Below are 18,359 nucleotides of genomic sequence, written 5' to 3' on the forward strand. Positions count from 1 at the left end.
CTTCCCAACTGGTTTATTCATGTAGTGAGGAACACACTTTCTGCTACACAGCGCAAGATGGTCAGATCCTGTATGGTTAGACTTCATTTCAATCAAGTGTGTGCCTACTAGTCAGTGTGCCAGCCCCTCTGTACGGTGGCCGAGAGAGCTCAACGCACTGCAACTTAAGAAAACACATGCAAATAGACAAAACACAAGCAAATTCAGAAAACATCTTCATCAATTTGACAACACATGCGCTGCAAATACACACAACACAACCAAATACAGAAACGTGCTGCAAGTAGCACAGATGACAACGGATCTGTTTCCAGGGGACACAAAAAAGTGATGAACCCAGCTGGGACACGCTTGTTGTTCAATGCTTTGTGACTTTTGAAGTTATTGAAGTCGGCTACTCGTCAGTGGTGTTGGAAAATGAGCTAAAATGTAAGTTTTTTTGGTTTATTTTAACATCGTGATCGCATGATTCAAATATTATTGCAGATATCTACTGTTAACCTAGCCTTAGCCTCACTTTTTTGTGTCCCCTGGAAACAGATCCGTTGTCGTCTGTGCTACTTGCAGCGCGTTTCTGTATTTGGTTGTGTTGTGTGTATTTGCAGCGCATGTGTTGTCAAATTGATGAAGATGTTTTCTTAATTTGCTTGTGTTTTGTCTATTTGCATGTGTTTTCTTAAGTTGCAGTGCGTTGAGCTCTCTTGGCCACCGTACTTATGCCTCTTGATGACATTCTTGCATTTAATGTGTTGGAATCAGCAATCAACACAACGTAACAGGCTGTATTCATGGAAAAAGGGAGGACTTTACAAACTAAACAGCTGACAACCGTGGAGAAATGTGACAAAACCCAAATATTACCTAGTATAAAATTCCAAGCTATAAGCATGTTTCTGTTTTCTAATTCTATATATTTTGAAAGAACACATATTACTCCACTTGCCTTTTGTCTCCATCTGGTGCTGTTAAAATTAAATATGGAGGTTTACCTAATATAAGAGCATTACACTGACTGGTTGAAATAGTGATCAAATGTGCAAGTTGGCCCAACCAACTACTGTTAGTACCATATTCACTAATTCACCTCAACACACTCTACGAAACTAAGTCAGGAAAATTTATTGAAATTGGACCCTTACTGTTTGATTCAATAAATGACAACCACAACACACACACACACACACACACACACACACACACACAGACACACTTACAAACCAATACAGTTTGACATCCACGCACAAACTGCATGTATAGCACTCTGAAGAGCTGAAAAGAAGCATTTTAAAGGAATTTACTCATTGAAAGCATTGACACTACTACTTGGAGAAAATAGGAATACACCAGATGGACATGAGAAGACATCAAACTAAAGGATTTACAGATTTGTCTGTCTCAACCTGTAATTCCTTTTTTCTTTGAAATACCAAAACACTTTTTACACGTCGATATTTCATAAAAGCTGTGCTTACAAATTGCATAGCCCATCAATTACTGAAGGCAATTTTTAGCCATTGTTAATTATTTATTCAAGCAGACCCGTGGAGCTGCATTTAAAAATACCCTATATTGAAATTCTAAAACTACTGTGCATTTGCATTTGCTGCTGCACTATCATACTGTATGAGAATAGAAAGTGTAGTTTTGACGAGAGTTCATTAGCAAAAGAAAAACAATGAAAGTGAGTAAATGGTTAGCAGGCAGGGAGCGGTGGTGCTATTTTCTTATACCTTTTCACAACTTTGCATTGGGAGAGTTTTCCAGATGGTTCAGATTCCAAGTTATAAGAGAACAGCACCCAAGAGTGATAGAAACAGTTGTCATCCCTCCAATATCAAGAAAATAGGTCAACTTTAAACATGTGAGTAGGCAGGAACGCAAGAGGTTTATTAGGCCCGAATTAGAGTGGGAGGCTTTCATCTGTTTGGTTGTTCAGTTTGACCTTCTTTTGGTTTAGATCAAGATTAGGTGAAGGGTTAAAAGGGTTCAACTTGAGGCCAGATATGCAGATGCCTGTCCACTTCACAGTCGAGTTGAGCGTGCAGTGCATGCAGACCTCGCAGGTGGGTGGGTGGCTGAGTACGTGCTAAGGTACAGTTTTGTATGTGCGTATGAGGCAGAACTCTGAGGAGGAGGGTCATGCTAGAAGATGTACACAGGAAGATTATTTGACTCTAAAATCATGCCAATCAACATAATGTGATAAAACAACGCAACATTTAGAGATAAGTGCCACTTTTTGAATAGAGGAGGCAGCAGGAATGGCGTTAATCAGGAAAGAAAAGAATCAAGAGAAGATAAAAAGGTTTGAAATAAACCAGTGAAAGAAAGAGAGATACAGTAGAGCCTAGGCAACATTTAGGAATCTTTACAGATGCATGCAAATAGATGGATGGAAATGCATCAAAAAGAATGGGGGGGGGGACATCAAGACATCCTTATACTAAATTATATTTTAAAATACTGTTAAAACTGAAACAGTCACAGCTTGAGATATTTTTAAGAACAATTTAATGTGATAGTGCAGAGTAGGATTTCGATGTACTGAGGGGCCACACAGAGGACACAAAGGGAGACTCCACACCAGAAAACTGATGAGACAGAAGGAGACAAGACAAGCCAGTGTGGACCTCGAAGACTAAAGCAAACCCACTTCACAACAGTATCACACATCACTCCAAAACATAAAATCATATTGCTGTAGCACAAGACTGCACACCTCCCAAATCTACAGCCAACACAAAAACATGAAATCAGAGGGAGACTTACAGCACACTTTTGAGTACCTTTCACACACAGACACACACACACCGCACATCGCTGCATATCTCTCAAACACACAAAGCCATCACACGCCTGTGGAGACACAGGTCTGTACAATTTGTTTCTGAATGATATGAAGCACGCACATCACAGCAGTACGTGTAATTCAACTCACACATGGAGGACACATTACTTCCAATGTATCCCATTAGGATTATGTTTTTGTAAGACAGTGCTCTCTCAACCCACTAATAGACCATGTGTATACAGCATGTCAGCCTTCCAGATTGGCATCATTAAGTCATCCCGGCCCATTCAGCAGTGCGACATACACCTGGCATTTTCAGTTCATAAAACGACTGAACCAGAAACACTGAGTGGGTGCTCCAATGTGGACGGACCCGAGAGAGCTGGATGTCATTTATCCAGGAGGCTGATATGCTTTATGTACAAGGTGCATTTTCAGGTCTGCCTAAATTATAGAGTAAAACTGATTGCATGATGTTACATAACGATTAATCACATGCCTATACCTGTAAGCGTAAAGTGTAGCGGTTAGCCAAAACATGTAAATCATGTGCACATAATTCTCTTCTATTCAGAGAGCACTGCTTTAGATAATCCTTTTTGAGTGTGCTTTTATGGACTCTTTGTTTGTAAACAAAAGTTGTTGTTTTTTCATACACAAAGGCCCAAAAGCACTGTGGCAATGCACACCAGAATACAGAGGGCAGCAGCTAAGGTTTAGAGAGGAGAGATAGAGAGAGAAAGAAAGAAAGTAGTAAAGAATCAGAAGGGCCTCTTCTGCCAGGCTGAAGTACATTCCCTGGTCTCAAAATGGGACTTATCCCTTTCTGCCCTGTTGTTTTGCCACATTTTGGAAAGCCCCTCCCTTCTGGTGAGGAGGAGACGGCATCTTACTTACATCAAATAACCTTTCTATATACACCTCCTCATTGACCTTATCACGCAGCATATCCTGAGAGTGGCGCACAAAGGTCACATAGCCATCGGCCACGTCCATCCCGGGTTTCTGTAAAACGGCATAAACAACATGAGAGGGTCAAAGTTCAGGAGAGCAATGACATGGCTGAACTAATAATAACATAATCACTGGTTCAATTCTAATAAGACGTGGCTGTATCACAAATTACTCAATCAAAGGCAACATAGAATAATAATGAAAGATTCAGTGTATCTGTTAAACATACACAGACACGCACGCATGCTCACACACACACACACACACACACACACACACACACACACACATTCACACAGCAAGCAAACAGAGAGTAGGACTTCATCACTTACAGGTACATCCACATACTTGGAAGCAGCTTTCACCTGCAATCAGTACAGAATTGTCAAATACAGGTTGAGGTTAAAGAAAAAGCCAATTGAATGACACTGAGCCAGTGGGGGATTGAAACAAGAGAAGCTTCATCTCACCGTGAATGAAAGGAATGAAGAGAACAGAGTGCCTTCATCATATCTTGAAATCTTGGCCAACACACTCTCCAGAATGACAACAAACTGAAAAATAAAAGGTAAGGACAGGATTCATCAGTCATTATAAAATCATGACTTGTAATCACTCTTTTACTTGTGTTCTGATCATTGGACAAAATAGTACAGTACTATCACAGTTGCTTGTTCAAGATGAGCAAATGTACCTTTGCAACCAGAAGTTGGATCATGTCTTTCACACTTTCCTCAATCAGATCGTCTATCTGGGAGTGGTACTGTTTCTGAAATAAAGGAACAACAAAAAAACATCCATATTAACAGATCATTTTCTCTCTGTAAATATGAACAAAATGTATCAGAATTTTGCAATACGAGGTTACTGTCCCAGGTAAAGAGTTTACCTCTTGGCCCATTTCCATTGCACACAGCTTAGCTGATTGGTCCTTGGCATCCACCATCACATTGAACATGGTGCATATTGTTGGGGAAATGCGGAAGTCTGTGGACCTGCTGCTCTTTGTCAGCTTGGACTCAAAAGCCATCCTAGTGCTGCAATGCAATTGAAAAATTGTTATGCGCTTGCTATGCCCTAAGAAATACTGTATGTAGTAAAATGTGCATTCTCAAAATTGATCTCTATGGTGCGTGTACGCTATCTATTTGTGTCAGTCTATCTCTTTGCCTCTCTCTCCTTCTCATTCACACACCGCTTGACGCAGTTCTCGATCATGTCGCTAGACATGAGCTTAATGCGACTCTCTAGGTGCTTGGCGAACTCCTCTTCAGGCCAGTGCAGGTCCCTGATGAAAGTCTGTAGGGCATCTAGCTTCCAGAAGAGGTCCTCCGATGTCCCAGAGCCGTTACTGCCATCGACCCAAACACACACAGAGGTCAGAAGACACAGGTCACCCTGCTGGACAGAGGGGGTGAGGGGTGGGAGGGGTGGGGGGGTAGGTGCAGAGGAGGATGCTGTTCCTCCACACCTCAACACAGTCAATTATACTCTCACCATATACTGACTGGTCCATCCAAATGTCTGTCACAATGCCACTTAATGTTTGTTCAGGTGTTTTTTGGCAGTCAGTGTATGGGTAAAAAAGGGGGGCGGCAGGGTTTACTGTAACAAATCAATAACCATGCTATAGAGTATGATTATTGACTGGGGTGTGAAGTGGGCACATGCAGGTAAGTCACTGCAGATACAGCATCTATCACACTGTGTCAAGACAAAGGAATAGGGAATGGAGAAGTGAGGGAGGGCATGTAAAATTGCATCTATGTTCCATCTCTGTTTCCAGAACGGATCTCCAAATTGCCTTCCCTAATGACAGATAGATCCCTCATCACAGGCCCTCTCTCATCGTCCATGTCCCCAGGCTGGCGGGGGCCCTGGAAGAATTATCAAACAAACCATGCAGACCTCTTTGCCACCCCGAGTAGAGCTGACTGAGAAAGGGACGCCAGACAGACGTGGGGGAGGGAGGGAAGATGATAAAAGGGAGAGGCACAGGAGCAGGGCAGGTCTCTACTGTCTCGGATGCCAGCTGCACTGAAGAAGTTGTTGCTTCGGTGCACTGAGCAAACAGCCCAGTCTCTCCATCCCATCATCTCCTATCCCACCCACTGACCTCCCTCCCAATCAGATTACTCACTGGGGATTTGGTCAAAGTCAGAGATGGACCTGAGACCATATACAATCTATGCTAAAAGTCACTATAGCTCATATCTAGTCTGGCCGACAACGCTTGGGGGCGATACATATTGTGCAGAAGGAGGGACTTTGGTGTTTTAAATGTTTTCAAATGAGGGCATATCCTGCACAACAACTCCCCAAATAGCCTCGGAGGAATATTTTTAGGTTTGGCCTGTATCTCTGTACCTCAGCTCAACAGCATGCATGTTGAGACAAATGAGAGAGCTTCAGCCTCTCATTTCAGAAGCAGAACCCCACCTACTCTAACACCTATTAGAGTGCTCTTGGCATGAACATGCACTGGACAGTATCAATGTACTATTCACACAAAAGATAATGTATGTTAAACACTTTTTTGCATTTTGGATTTTTTTGTAAAACACAATCAAACATTTACATTTAATTAGAAATATATAGTATAAATATATAATATATATATTTTGCTGTATTGGATTTTGTTTTTTAGCTGGGGGCATCTTCATACCAAGGCGGCCTCTGCTTGTACAGTATTTCTATGGTGAACTTGTTGAATACACACTCAGAGTCATATATAGCAGCCATCCATGACGGGGTAGAAAAGCTAGGCATTTGTGGAAGGTTAACTGATAGTCCTGCTACTGGCACTGGCAGATTTGGTACTTTGGGAATTTGGAGGTTCACATTTGGTAGATTCACATTGGGCAGATTACTTGTTAAACTCCTGCAGAAAAGACAGACAAAAAGAAAAAAGAATCCATAACAGTGGTAATGCGGGAGCTGCAGAAAGCCATGTAACACTCATCATAAGAATAACAAAATCAGAAAATAGGTGAAGACATAAACATAGCACACATAAACAAAACCAACAGTAATTGTCAGAGACACACAGTATACAAAAAGACCTACAGAGTAACGTGGGTTGGACACACATGTATACTGTATTGAATGCAGTGAAAGGGAAAAGCAACACAATTATCAAACCTAATAAACCCTATAGTCCATGTCATAAAGAATGCAGAAAGAACGCAAAAGTGTTAAAGCCATGAGAAATAAATATGACTGAAAAAGAACAACTCAGCAACAAAATAGACTGGAGACCTTCTCTCCCTGGCAACGTGTTACACACAAACTATGAGGGTTAGTTCACAAAACAGAATAACAGAAATATTAGGTGTTGACCTGACCCCAATGTGTTGGAAAGCAGTTGGTAAGACACATACATTAATCATACAAGACTAAAGCTATTTTAAGAAATAATAACCTATTTCCTCTGAAGGAAAAAAATAGGTTACTCAGTTCATTCTTAGCTCATTCTTCAAAAGTGATCCTAGAGGAATCGTGGGTGAGCATTATAGCTGCTCTCCCAGTTTCTCAGCCTCCAAGAAATCAGTCTGTCATCTGGATAAAAGCCTGGCATTACCAACCATCCTACAGCATAGCTATTAAGACGAAGGCTCCTTACTTTACAGGCTCCCATGACTCGCGCTCAAAGCCCCTGTGAATTGACTGTGCGATGGAGGACTCCATCAGATCCACATATCTAACCACCAGAGGAGCATAGAGATCCTGCAGGTGTTTGTGGAACTTCCCATTGCACAGATGATCTGAGTTGGAGGGAAAACAGAGGCAGAGAGAGAAAATATCAATGTTAAAAACTTGAAATAGCTACAGAGTATGAGAATGTGGGGCAAGTGCAGCGAGGCAGTAGGAGCTCACAGTCTGTCCGGAGGAAGTCGTTGAGCAGCTGGAAGAGGGGGAAGCTGTCCCAGCTCTCAGGAGACTGGATCTCCAGGGCGGCGTCCATGTCGACGGCATAGAGGGCCAAGAAGTTTTCTGCGTGCTCCACCATGAGGTCCGTCCACCACGCAAAGGCCTAGAGAGACATCAGGGAGGGAACAGGTGAACAAGGGCTCCAGTCAACACTGGATGAAATGGCACAAGGAAGAAAGACATGAAAGAACAACTGCAGCTCGTCAGGTCTTAAAAGGAAATACCTCTGGATTCCTACATTCATGTTTGTTGTTTTTCCATGCCCTGTGTTCATTGCATATGCATTAGTTGTCCTCTGGTTTCTAGCTTTGGGAGAGATTTATTTATGTTCATGAATACTGAGTAAGAATAACTATGTGAATTCTTAAATTGATAGGTATTTCCTTTAAAACAGTTTCGTAAAAAGAAAAGGTCTACATTTTCCACACCTGCGTGGACCTTGTGAGTGTGTGTGTGTGTGTGTGTGTTGCCACCATGTACTCTGAGAACAAATCAGTCCACAGCTCTTACTGATTAATACTTCAAGGCAAATATATTTATTATCACTTGTAAATCTAGTTTATAAGTAACAACAAATCACACAGTAGGGTTGCATTTGCGTGCCTTGTTCTATTCATGACAGTATATATAGTTTCAAGGGAGAGGTGCTTTTCTCATGCAAATGTGGAACTCCCTGCATGCTTTGCTCTCAAGCTAAGAGATGAGGGTTCCACCATTCACATCGTTGACATACCCATACACCCACTAGATGTGAATGTGACTCATGCAGATTGCCATCTTATACTAGGCACACCAAAGACTGCAGCACACAGCATCTCTAGTGTTCCAATTAGTTAAGTAAGGAAATGAAATTCAGCTGAACGTTTTCTAGCACAGTCAGGACTTCCTCACTACTTGACAGCAGAACCAGTTGCTTTGCTGGCAGTCTTGGCTTGGCTTACTTGCTTATCATTCAAAACTGACATGTTGCCAAATTCAAGAGCGAAATGTGAAGAAGCTTAATCTTTCTCAATTATGCTGCATGCTTTGTTTACATACCAAATTATGTTATTTGCCCGCAGGGCTTAACCACCAAAATGGTAGTCAACACCTTACTTACCTCTCTACTTACCTGCCTACTTCCAACATTTAAAATGCTTGACAGTTCTAGTGTTAGAGCAACAGGCAGCAAACCAAGCTTTCTCCATCACATTCAAGGAGAGATAGTGTGTTTTTAAGGAGAGGGTGGCTATAGAGGAAGGACCGTATAAGATTCCAACAGGCAGGGGAGGGACAAACGGGCAAAGGTAGACAGGCAGAATGGCCTCCAACCTTTGATAGTGGTTAAGGGACACATACAAGACCCTGAACTCTACGGCACACCCAGTGTTCAGCCAGATAGGGTACAGTGCTGTATCAAAGCAACAGCTCAAGGGGACCAGTCCTGAAGGACTGTACTGATGCTGAGGGGTGGGAGACATGGCATCATCTACTGGACATGCACAGACCATTATGGGAGTTTGGAGTTTCTCATTCAACTTCACTACATACCTCTTTTCCCTGCTTGGACAGTCACCAATCATATGAACAGTGAGGACACAGGGAGATGTACAGAACAATAATGTATCTGTGAGGCATTTCTTTTATAGGGTTTGTAAACTAAGAATAGAAAGCAGAGTGATGGAAGAGGAGAAGCTGGGAAATAATGCTTGAACAAGTGTGAACTGTGAACTTAATTGTTGGATGGAGGGGAAACAAATGTTTATGGTGGATCAAACTTCAAAGGTTCACATGGAGCATACTTTGGGAATTTACTGGCTCAGCATGCTTGGAGAAAAAGGAAAATCTTTTATGGCCTGATGAACATGCTATATGATCACAATATGTTGTGCAAGCTACAGTACAGTGCCTTAAAGTTTCATCAAGTTTGCTCTCAGTTCTATGCCTACAAACCCACCCCCTGCTATCTATGACTCTGCTCCTGCCTAGAAGGTGCCTCTTGCCATAGTGGCGCACATGCGATACAGGGAGGTTTGTGATGGGGACTGAAGAGAAAGAGAAATAACAATACTGTACCGATTGATCTCCAGAACTTGTGACTGCCGCCTGTCAAGCATATTCAGAGAGATACAATAAATCTGCTTTATCTGCATATTCTACGATCACATAGGATCACCTCTAGATCTATACATCTATACATGCTCATCATGCTTTCCTGTCAATTTATGGTTTATACTAAAATGCAATGTAATGAGAAAGCTAGTTTGTGCTCTATTTGTGGCGAAAGGGAACATTAATACATTATGAGCATGCAGTACCTATGAGTAACTTATATTAGCCTATATTACTGTATTACCTTCTATATATTATGCAGGACTAACTTCAATAGAATATTACCATTTTTCAAGGCAACCAATGGTTTATGTAACATTGCACCACTGAGCCATGAATTGTGAATTAGAGGAGGGAACTGCACACATTATATCATTTTCTCTCTCTAATTTACAGTCTCTCCTCGAAGATAGCAGTCTGGTTCCATGTTGCCATGGTCTGTCGAACACCAATTAGAGCTTTCCTAAATTAAATCCATCTTTGAAAGGGGTCTTTTTTTAGTTGCCCATAGATGAAGGCAGCTTTATTTAGAGAAGACTGAGAATAAGACTAACTCCCTGCTGTGGGGCGGCGTGAGATAAGAGTGAGAGTATAGAGGGAAAGTGCTCTGAGGAGGAGAGGAGGAGAGGGTTCCCACTCACCTCCGCATGGTGTTCCTGGTTCTGCTGGAGGACCTCTATGACTAACTCCGCCAGGCGAATTGTTTCCTCCAGCTTTTTGGCAGGCGTGACTAAGCGGCCTACGTTCTCTGAGACAAAAGGATGAGGGTGAGGGATGAGTGGTTAGTCAAGCACAGAGAGGGATGCCAGGGGGATTTATGACTATTCAGAAGATTGTCTTGTCTATATCTTTGTTTAATATAGCATAAACACAGCGCTTACACTGTGATACACTGTCATGAGTTCTCACCATACCCTCAAAAACAAGCAGAATCTCATTTATTTGCAATTTGGGCTGTATAACATAAGGCAACACTGAGTTGACGCTTTTTGGGACAATCAGACGTATGTTGGAAGAATATCAGGCACAGGAATAGTGGCACTGGGATGAGCGTGCTATGTGACAATGTGGCATCAAAAACATGCAAATTGTGAGGTGGTGCTGTGTAAGACATCTGTATAAGGAGCTGTCGCATGGCATGGGCAGAAACTCCTGATTCATCTTTCAACAAACATGCACTGTAAAAATAGTTCATTGTTTCCGTTGTATGTTCTCCATCAATTAAATTTTGTGAAGGGGCTCTATCCATATTCAATGATATGTCACAGATTGAATATAATCAAGCTTTTTCCAGAGCTTTGACTCAGTAACTCTGTTGGTAAGGAGTGGACATCAACATTCTCTTCAGAAACAAATGTATGAAAAACAGACCCAAAAAATATTTACAGCAAGAGTTTATCTTCTGAAGTAATTTAAAGGAGGGAGATAAATGGCCATTTGAAATTAGTAGCTCAATCTATGCTATAGGAGATATGCAAAAAGGTATTCTAACTGAAACATCTAATGTATGAATCTTCCAATTTACATAATCTGTGATTTACGTGCATTGCATTTAGTTATTTATTACATTTATATCACTGATGCCAACATCACTTGGCAGACACTTATATCACTAAAGAAATGTAGGGTATGGTGGTTTTCATAGTTGTATTGACAATCATTTCCAAAATAACTTGAAATCAACCTCCTAAACCTAAAGTGTTCTGCAAGCGATATTCAACATGATTGGTGACTTGTTTGGTTCAGTATAGGCTTTAGGAGTCTTATAACTCATAAACCAGTTACAATCTCAAAAATCAGGTGTGTAAACAACTACATTAGTTGGCTGAACAACATTAGATGTGTTTTAAATGAATATTTTTACAGTGTAAAAAGGGCTGTACTTGCCATCCAAAATCTTGCACACAAATTGCTGTTTCTGCCCTCTTTCAAATTGGCAGAAGCAGTTGTTGAGATTGGCGGATAATGTGCAAAAGCTACAAATTGTTTTCTTTTACCCATGTGTGTTGACAAAATGATTTGACAGTTAAATGTTGTGAAATGAGATTACTCAAACATTGCAGCATATGTGGAATGATGGGTATATCATCTGAACATGGAACTGAATGGCTACACAAATTTGAAATCAAAAGCACATATATAACTCAACATCATTGGTGAATATCTACAGTAGCGGTTCTCAGAGTGGGCTCCAGGGGTCTTTGGGGGGTCCCCAGCAAAATAAAGCATATCGTTATTTTCACCAGTATTTTTCTCACTAGTTACAGTAATAGCATTTTCTCAAATGGGCAGACAAAATCACAGACAAAATCCCATTCTTCAGCCAAATGATCATCTATTTTGGGGTCATTGGTATGAAATAGATTGAAACCCTGTGATCTACAGCTTATATTGAGCTTTGAATTAGTTTATCAGCAGGGGGCTTGTTTAGAGTGTGACGAGAGAAATCTGCAGAAAGAAACCTGAAGAGCCAGGATAACGCTTGAGTCTACGTCTTTAGGGACATTTAATGGATACTAATGGCTGGATCACATGGATTTGGATTACAGTAACTATATATTCTGTGGTCATATTGGCTTGTAAGTATTGGAAGGTCTGAAGAATGTTTGTACCATGCTGCAGTCTGGCAGGGAAGCACAGGAGGCCTTTGGGGCCCATAAGAAGCAGACATTACAACCAGAAACTACATGAGGTAGTTTCTATAAAATATATTTTATGGATATCAAAATGAGATATTGTATTGTTCAAATATATAACACCAATATCCAATGTGTGTGATTACTATGAAATGTGAAGTATCCAAAATGACCAGCAAATTTGATTCAAGTGTATGATCATGTAAGATGATATATGACATTAATAAACAAAACTCATTTATACATTCCCAAAAGTAGGAGGTTTAGTAGATTTTTTTTTACAAATTTGCATTGTATTTAATGATGAGGGTAATACTAATGATATTTTGAGGATAGACCTCTTTTTTCTTTTACTTCAACACATAAGCAAAGCTATAACTTATGCTTTTTGTATGAGATTGTATTGCTTTACAAATACTCTGAATACTTTTTATTATGGCAATTATTCAACAAACAAGCAGGAAAATCATTGAGTATGATTCTATGTATTGAAAATTGCACTAAAGCTTATTATCTAAACAGAAATTAAACTTCTGGAGTAAACTAACCTGTCTTGAACCACATCTGGATTGATATAAAGTAATACAATCTCCACAAAGTATTTACTCTATAAAAAAGAGATGCTTCTTTAAAAACATGCCAAGACATTTGAGAGCTTGAATGAGTGTGTCAGTGTGTATGATATGTGCAAGCTGTAATATAGGTAGTTAGACTTTTTGTACATGCATATGTTCATGTTGTGTGTGTGTGTGGTATGTGTGTGTGTATGCACATGTGTGAGTGTACGAGTGCGCTGTGGCTAAGCCACAAGTTAAACATGGGTTCACCTGGATCCTTTTGATCCTTTTGACCTTTCTCAACTTCAGCGAGAAAAAGAGAGAGAAAAGATAAAGAGGAGATATTTAGAATTAACAGTCTAGGGTTATTTCCATGTTACAGGGGAAAGCTCAAAGTTGTTATTCATCACCAGGTGACCCTTTCAGAGAATCTGCTGGAACGTTTTCAGCTCCAGGGAGTGTGGTTTCTAGGCAATAGACAAATGTCACAAACATACAGTAAGAACAGAAACACTGAAACATTAGCCTGTGGAAAACTGGAAATTAAAAAGTGATAAGATGTTTGTTAACAAACACACAAAGCTCAGACTATCATAAACAGATAAGACACACAAAGAACGGCTGCCAGGATTGAAGACAGGACACACTGAGCGAGTTGAATTGAATTGAGTTAAAACACCCAGGAACTAGACCCTACCCTGTCCTCCCCATACAGTAGCTCTGTCAACAGATGCTCCTTAACTGTTTCTGGTAGCACAGTGAAAAAAGCCTACCTGTTCCGCACAGCACACCACTGACACATGATCAGACCAAATGACTGAAGGAGATAACAATGTAAGCAATGTAAAAATGCATTCAAGTCAAAGGAATGGGCATCCAACCAAAAGAAAGAAGCTTACAGACCAGACTGCTCATTCATGTCCATCACAAACAGATGGTACTGAAAAGGACCCTGACTGACTCAGCGGTGCCGCTCAGATCTCTTGACTGGTGCTCTCCCCACTCACTCTCACAGACAAAAGCCACAGATTAAAAAAAAAAAAAAAAAAAAAAGCATGGCGGAAGCAACATCTCTGAAGTAAGGGAAGAGGCAGAGGGGGATGTGGTGAGAGAGTGCTTTAAAGAAGGAGGAGGAGAAGGAGACACAGGGGAGAGGATGATGAAGGTACTCACGGATGGTTAAATCCATCACTTGTGACGCCAAGCAGAAGACAGGGTGCTCATACATTTCCCTCTTTTTCCCTATAAAAAAGGATCGGGGCATGCAAGAGGCTGGGATCAGAGGTGGGAAGGCTGGAGGTCAGAGGCTGATGGGAAGAGGGCTGTCCAGGTGAATACGATATTGGGTTGGGCAGGAGGCCCAATGGCAAAGTCAAATGTTTACTTTAGTTTGTTTTGGACTAGAAGCATCACAAGGACAGGGGGAAGTAAATTCACATAGCATGGCAAGATAGTAAGGTTAAAACCCTTAGTATCTTTGGCACCCTGAGGGATTTCTTTCAAGGCATAAACAATATCAGTGTATTCTGTATGTTAATATGCAAAATGCATGGCAATGCATTGAATGAATATAATACTGGAAAGAAAGACAAATAGAAAGAAAGGAGAAGACATTATAAAATGTCTTGTCTTGTTAATGTAATTGTCAATATGTAATCCATGCCAATAAAGAAAGGCCATGTCATTATGTCTTAAAGCACATGCAGGTGACGCTGATGCTGGTTTGTAGTGGTTCAATCCCAGCATTCCTTTGCATTGGCTTCAAAGCCACTTATCACATGGAGAGGTCAAATAGAGTGATAACTGTGGCAAAGCCAACAACTGTAGGAAAGGAGAAAAAGCAGAGCAGACAGAGGGATAGGGGAGTGGAAGGTAGTGGTCTTCAGCAAGAACAAAAGACAGAGGTGACAGGAGAGCTGATATTTCAAGGCAGGGGGTGTAAAGGGGACGGGGGCAGAGTCAGTTGGTGGAATCAGAGAGGTGGGAGCTAAGATAGGGGGAGGGGGAGTTTGCATCAACGGGAAGCTGGGAGTCAGAGAGGACATTCAGTTAAGCTGAACTTGCAGTCCAATCATATGTCAGAGGCCAGGATACTAAACAGCTTGAATAGTCAAGGCACAATGAGAGACCAGCACATCAACAGATTTCAGGGCTTTGGATTTGAATGCATTTTTACTCACACACCTCTACACAAAAGCCAACTTGACCTACAGAACACCACAGAGCTAAAGCAGGCCTGAAACAAAGGAGAGAGTTATTGGACTGAGAGACAAAAAAGTGACCGACAAACTGTCACAGATAATTTGGGATGCCACAAATCATTTGGGATATGGACACAAATATACCATATGCCAAGTGAATTCACCATGTGTAAATAAGAACAGTGAGAAGTACAATCTTACGTTGGATTAACAACAGAGGACTTGAGGGACTATATGTTCAGTCCTTGTTTTTAAAATGGAAAAAGAATACCTCCTACTATTTTTATTCCACACACAACCACTGGATGATTCAAACATCTGAAGATGTCAATCTGTAACCTAATAGCAAAACCATGACCATATATATAGTTTTGTACACTGACACTGACATTTTATCGACCAGTCTGATTTACTGGATACATTCCAAAAAAAAAACAAAAAAAAAAAAAACCTTGTTAACACATTCTCTTCAGCAGTCATTATGTGATGTTGGTGGTGTTTTTGTGGTGCATATCTCTGGTTACCTTCGATTTTAGCATATTCAGTAATCCGCTGGTAGTTGAGCTGAGCAGCCTGCTCCAAACATTTGCGGATAACTCCTTTAACTTCCTCTTGTGGAACCGGGGTCACAATGTCCTTCATCAGGACCTACAGATCATGTTAAAAAGGAGCCGTGTTATCTATTTTCATTACATCACAGTTACACTTTCATGGGCTGTGAAAGAATTTGTTTTATTTACAAACCCTCTCCAGCAAAGATAAAGTGGCCTTCAATGCACCCTCAGGACGACCGAAGGGGAAACAGTATCTACAAGGGAAGATGTGGACCAAAAATCAAACAACAGTGGAAAAAAACGCAATAGGTAATCTATCAAGACTGGAGATAATGTAGAGTGGAGGAGGTGGCAGTCACCTGAAATGTACAATCTGGTTTTCCAGTATCACACGCAACCGCTCTTTGATTTCTTCAAAGCGATCCTTCTCGTCCACTTTCACTGTGCTCAACCCGTCTGGCCTATGAAGGACATACCCAAATATTTTAACCCCATTGAACTCCTCTATTAGGTTCAAGTTAATATAAACGTTATTATTATGAAGTTATGCAACCTCTCATCTGAGTTCAACAAGTGCGAAACACAGCATTGTCTGATGACTTTCAGCTCCCTAGGAACTGACTGCAACTTGTGTGAGAAATTATGTTCAACTTTTTATCTCGAGGTCCCTTTGTATCACACATACAAATAAATGACAATATCTCACCTTTTGGGCTCTTGAAAGAGTGGGGTTTTGGAATCCCTTCTCTTTCTAAACTTGAATTTGCTTGCTCGTTTAGAGGCAGTGCCGGGCTCTGGGCTTTGGGAGCTCTTTGGGGACCATGGGCCCTCATACCCCACCACTGGCCCCCAGTAATTGCTGCCCTCTCTGACTTTAAGGGACGCATGGGGAGGATGAATAATACGGACAACATGAGACTATGGCAGCGAAGGATAAAGAGAAAAGAAAACACAGAAAAAATGATAGAAACAAGAAAATATGTAGAAATACGTAAAAACATAACATATAACACAAAAATCTGATCGTAATTAACAACATAAAATTAACAGAAAAGAAATATAATATGGTAAAATTACACAGATGGAAAACGCCACAAGATGCTTAGGATGCTTTTGATGGCTTTGACCTTCCTTCCCTCCTCATGTCCAGTGCTAATGGAGATTTAATGTTCAGCAACAGTGTGTCCACCTACTCTATCTATTATATAAAGAAAATATAAAGGAAACCATTGCATTGGCTTCAAGTGTCACATCGTCCTAATGCGCGACTTAATGAGAGACTTTTTTTTTACCCTGAAAAGAAAAAGATCTGGGGGGAAACACTGTTCAGCAATGCCTCAAGGCTCTGAAAAATGCACAAATATTTCTCAAAATGGGATTAGGGCACACCTGTTCCCATGGACATGGGAGGCGCAAAAAGCGAAGCTGTAGTGTAGAAGAGTGGGGTCAATCATCGCCCCGTTGTCTGCTCTTTCCAGTAAATCACGCAGATAACACAGGTGTCTGTGACAGCCTCGGACCCCGTTCCTGGCACAGTACTCATCCAAGACAAACACCTGGCCCGGGCTGAACCATCCCTACACAACAGACCAAAAAAAAAAAAAAAAAAGATGATAGCACTATTGCATATCAGCTAATAAAAGAACAAGCAAGTTAACTGAAGGAAATTTACAATGGGGTGAAGCTGATGGCTTAAAGGACACTCACCAAGCAGCAGAAGGTGTCATTGAGCCTGTGGTCCAACGTGAGTCGCTGCACCATCTCAAACAGCGAGGCGTGGTCAAAGCTACAGGGGTTAGCGGAGATAAACTCATCCATGCCATGTTTCTGAGCTCTGTCTGCGTCTATCCAGCCAACGGTACAGGGGAAAGGACACGATTCAGAGGAGAAGATATCAGTGAGGCAAAGGCAAACAGCGTGTTTCTACTTCATCACAACACAGAAACACCAGGGAATCTCTGGCTACTTCTAAGGGCAAATTATAAACACTTACAGCTTACATTGTCAACTTGCATTGTGTCAGACAGCGTAAATAGATCTAGATCTGATGTATTGGAGGATGCGATTCTGTAGATCTGAAGCTAAGCTCAGTGGGGCGGGTGCATTCTACTGTATGTGCATGCATGCATCTTAGTATGTCACATTCCCTGATGTTTTGCAGGGGATATGAATCTTTATAGATCCAAAACATGTTTGAGAAAGTGCTGGTTAGATAGAATTGGATGCATTCGTATTAATGTATTCAATAGATTCTGCCATTCGCGATTGTTGAATGTCACTCAGTTCCTGACAAATGTTGGGACGTGTGCTGGAAAAAAAGACAGAAATAAGACAAGAGTAATTCTTTTTGATTAATCTGAGCACATTGCTTTATTATACAGTAAAAAGTGCTAATTCAAGACTATAGAATTTTACATATAAATGTTTTTTTGTTTTTTTTAATCAATTGGAGATTTTCAATTTTCTTTTCAATTCTGGGTCCTGGAAAGTCATGCTCTGATTTGTAACTTTTGTCTTGATTCATAACTTTTGTCATTGACATTTCTGTATCAAGACATGCCTATGCTTTTCATTAAACTTTTTCTGATTTTTAAAAAGATTAAACCTGCAATGTGAAATTTGATGAAGACAGAGAACCTTGGCAA

General features: G+C 40.8%; 1 protein-coding gene across 10 annotated transcripts in view; it reads right to left on the reverse strand.

Moving 5' to 3' along the window:
* The window catches only part of cadpsb (Ca2+-dependent activator protein for secretion b), a 64,010-nt gene that overhangs the window by 584 nt on the left and 45,067 nt on the right, over nucleotides 1-18,359 (reverse strand). The window contains exons 12-28 of one of the 10 annotated variants that reach the window (XM_071526950.1): nucleotides 17,422-17,558; nucleotides 17,104-17,291; nucleotides 16,074-16,175; nucleotides 15,905-15,968; nucleotides 15,685-15,808; nucleotides 14,133-14,201; nucleotides 13,230-13,262; nucleotides 10,408-10,514; nucleotides 7,622-7,778; nucleotides 7,368-7,509; nucleotides 6,465-6,626; nucleotides 4,941-5,096; nucleotides 4,635-4,782; nucleotides 4,440-4,514; nucleotides 4,216-4,299; nucleotides 4,078-4,110; nucleotides 3,689-3,796 (exon numbers count right to left, since the gene is read on the reverse strand). In XM_071526950.1, the coding sequence (XP_071383051.1) occupies nucleotides 3,689-3,796; nucleotides 4,078-4,110; nucleotides 4,216-4,299; nucleotides 4,440-4,514; nucleotides 4,635-4,782; nucleotides 4,941-5,096; nucleotides 6,465-6,626; nucleotides 7,368-7,509; nucleotides 7,622-7,778; nucleotides 10,408-10,514; nucleotides 13,230-13,262; nucleotides 14,133-14,201; nucleotides 15,685-15,808; nucleotides 15,905-15,968; nucleotides 16,074-16,175; nucleotides 17,104-17,291; nucleotides 17,422-17,558 (1,889 nt within the window). Of the gene's footprint in view, nucleotides 1-3,688; nucleotides 3,797-4,077; nucleotides 4,111-4,215; nucleotides 4,300-4,439; nucleotides 4,515-4,613; nucleotides 4,783-4,940; nucleotides 5,097-6,464; nucleotides 6,627-7,367; nucleotides 7,510-7,621; nucleotides 7,779-9,205; nucleotides 9,215-10,407; nucleotides 10,518-13,229; nucleotides 13,263-14,132; nucleotides 14,202-15,669; nucleotides 15,809-15,904; nucleotides 15,969-16,073; nucleotides 16,176-17,103; nucleotides 17,292-17,421; nucleotides 17,559-18,359 lie in introns of all 10 variants that reach the window. The other 9 variants (XM_071526953.1, XM_071526951.1, XM_071526956.1 and 6 more) reach the window with 9 other exon arrangements.

Source organism: Centroberyx affinis, unplaced genomic scaffold (assembly GCF_046629955.1).
Source record: "Centroberyx affinis isolate AG114_WGS23_722 - 3 ecotype Tasmania unplaced genomic scaffold, CSIRO-AGI_Caff_v1 ptg001484l_1, whole genome shotgun sequence".
NCBI lineage: Eukaryota > Metazoa > Chordata > Actinopteri > Beryciformes > Berycidae > Centroberyx > Centroberyx affinis.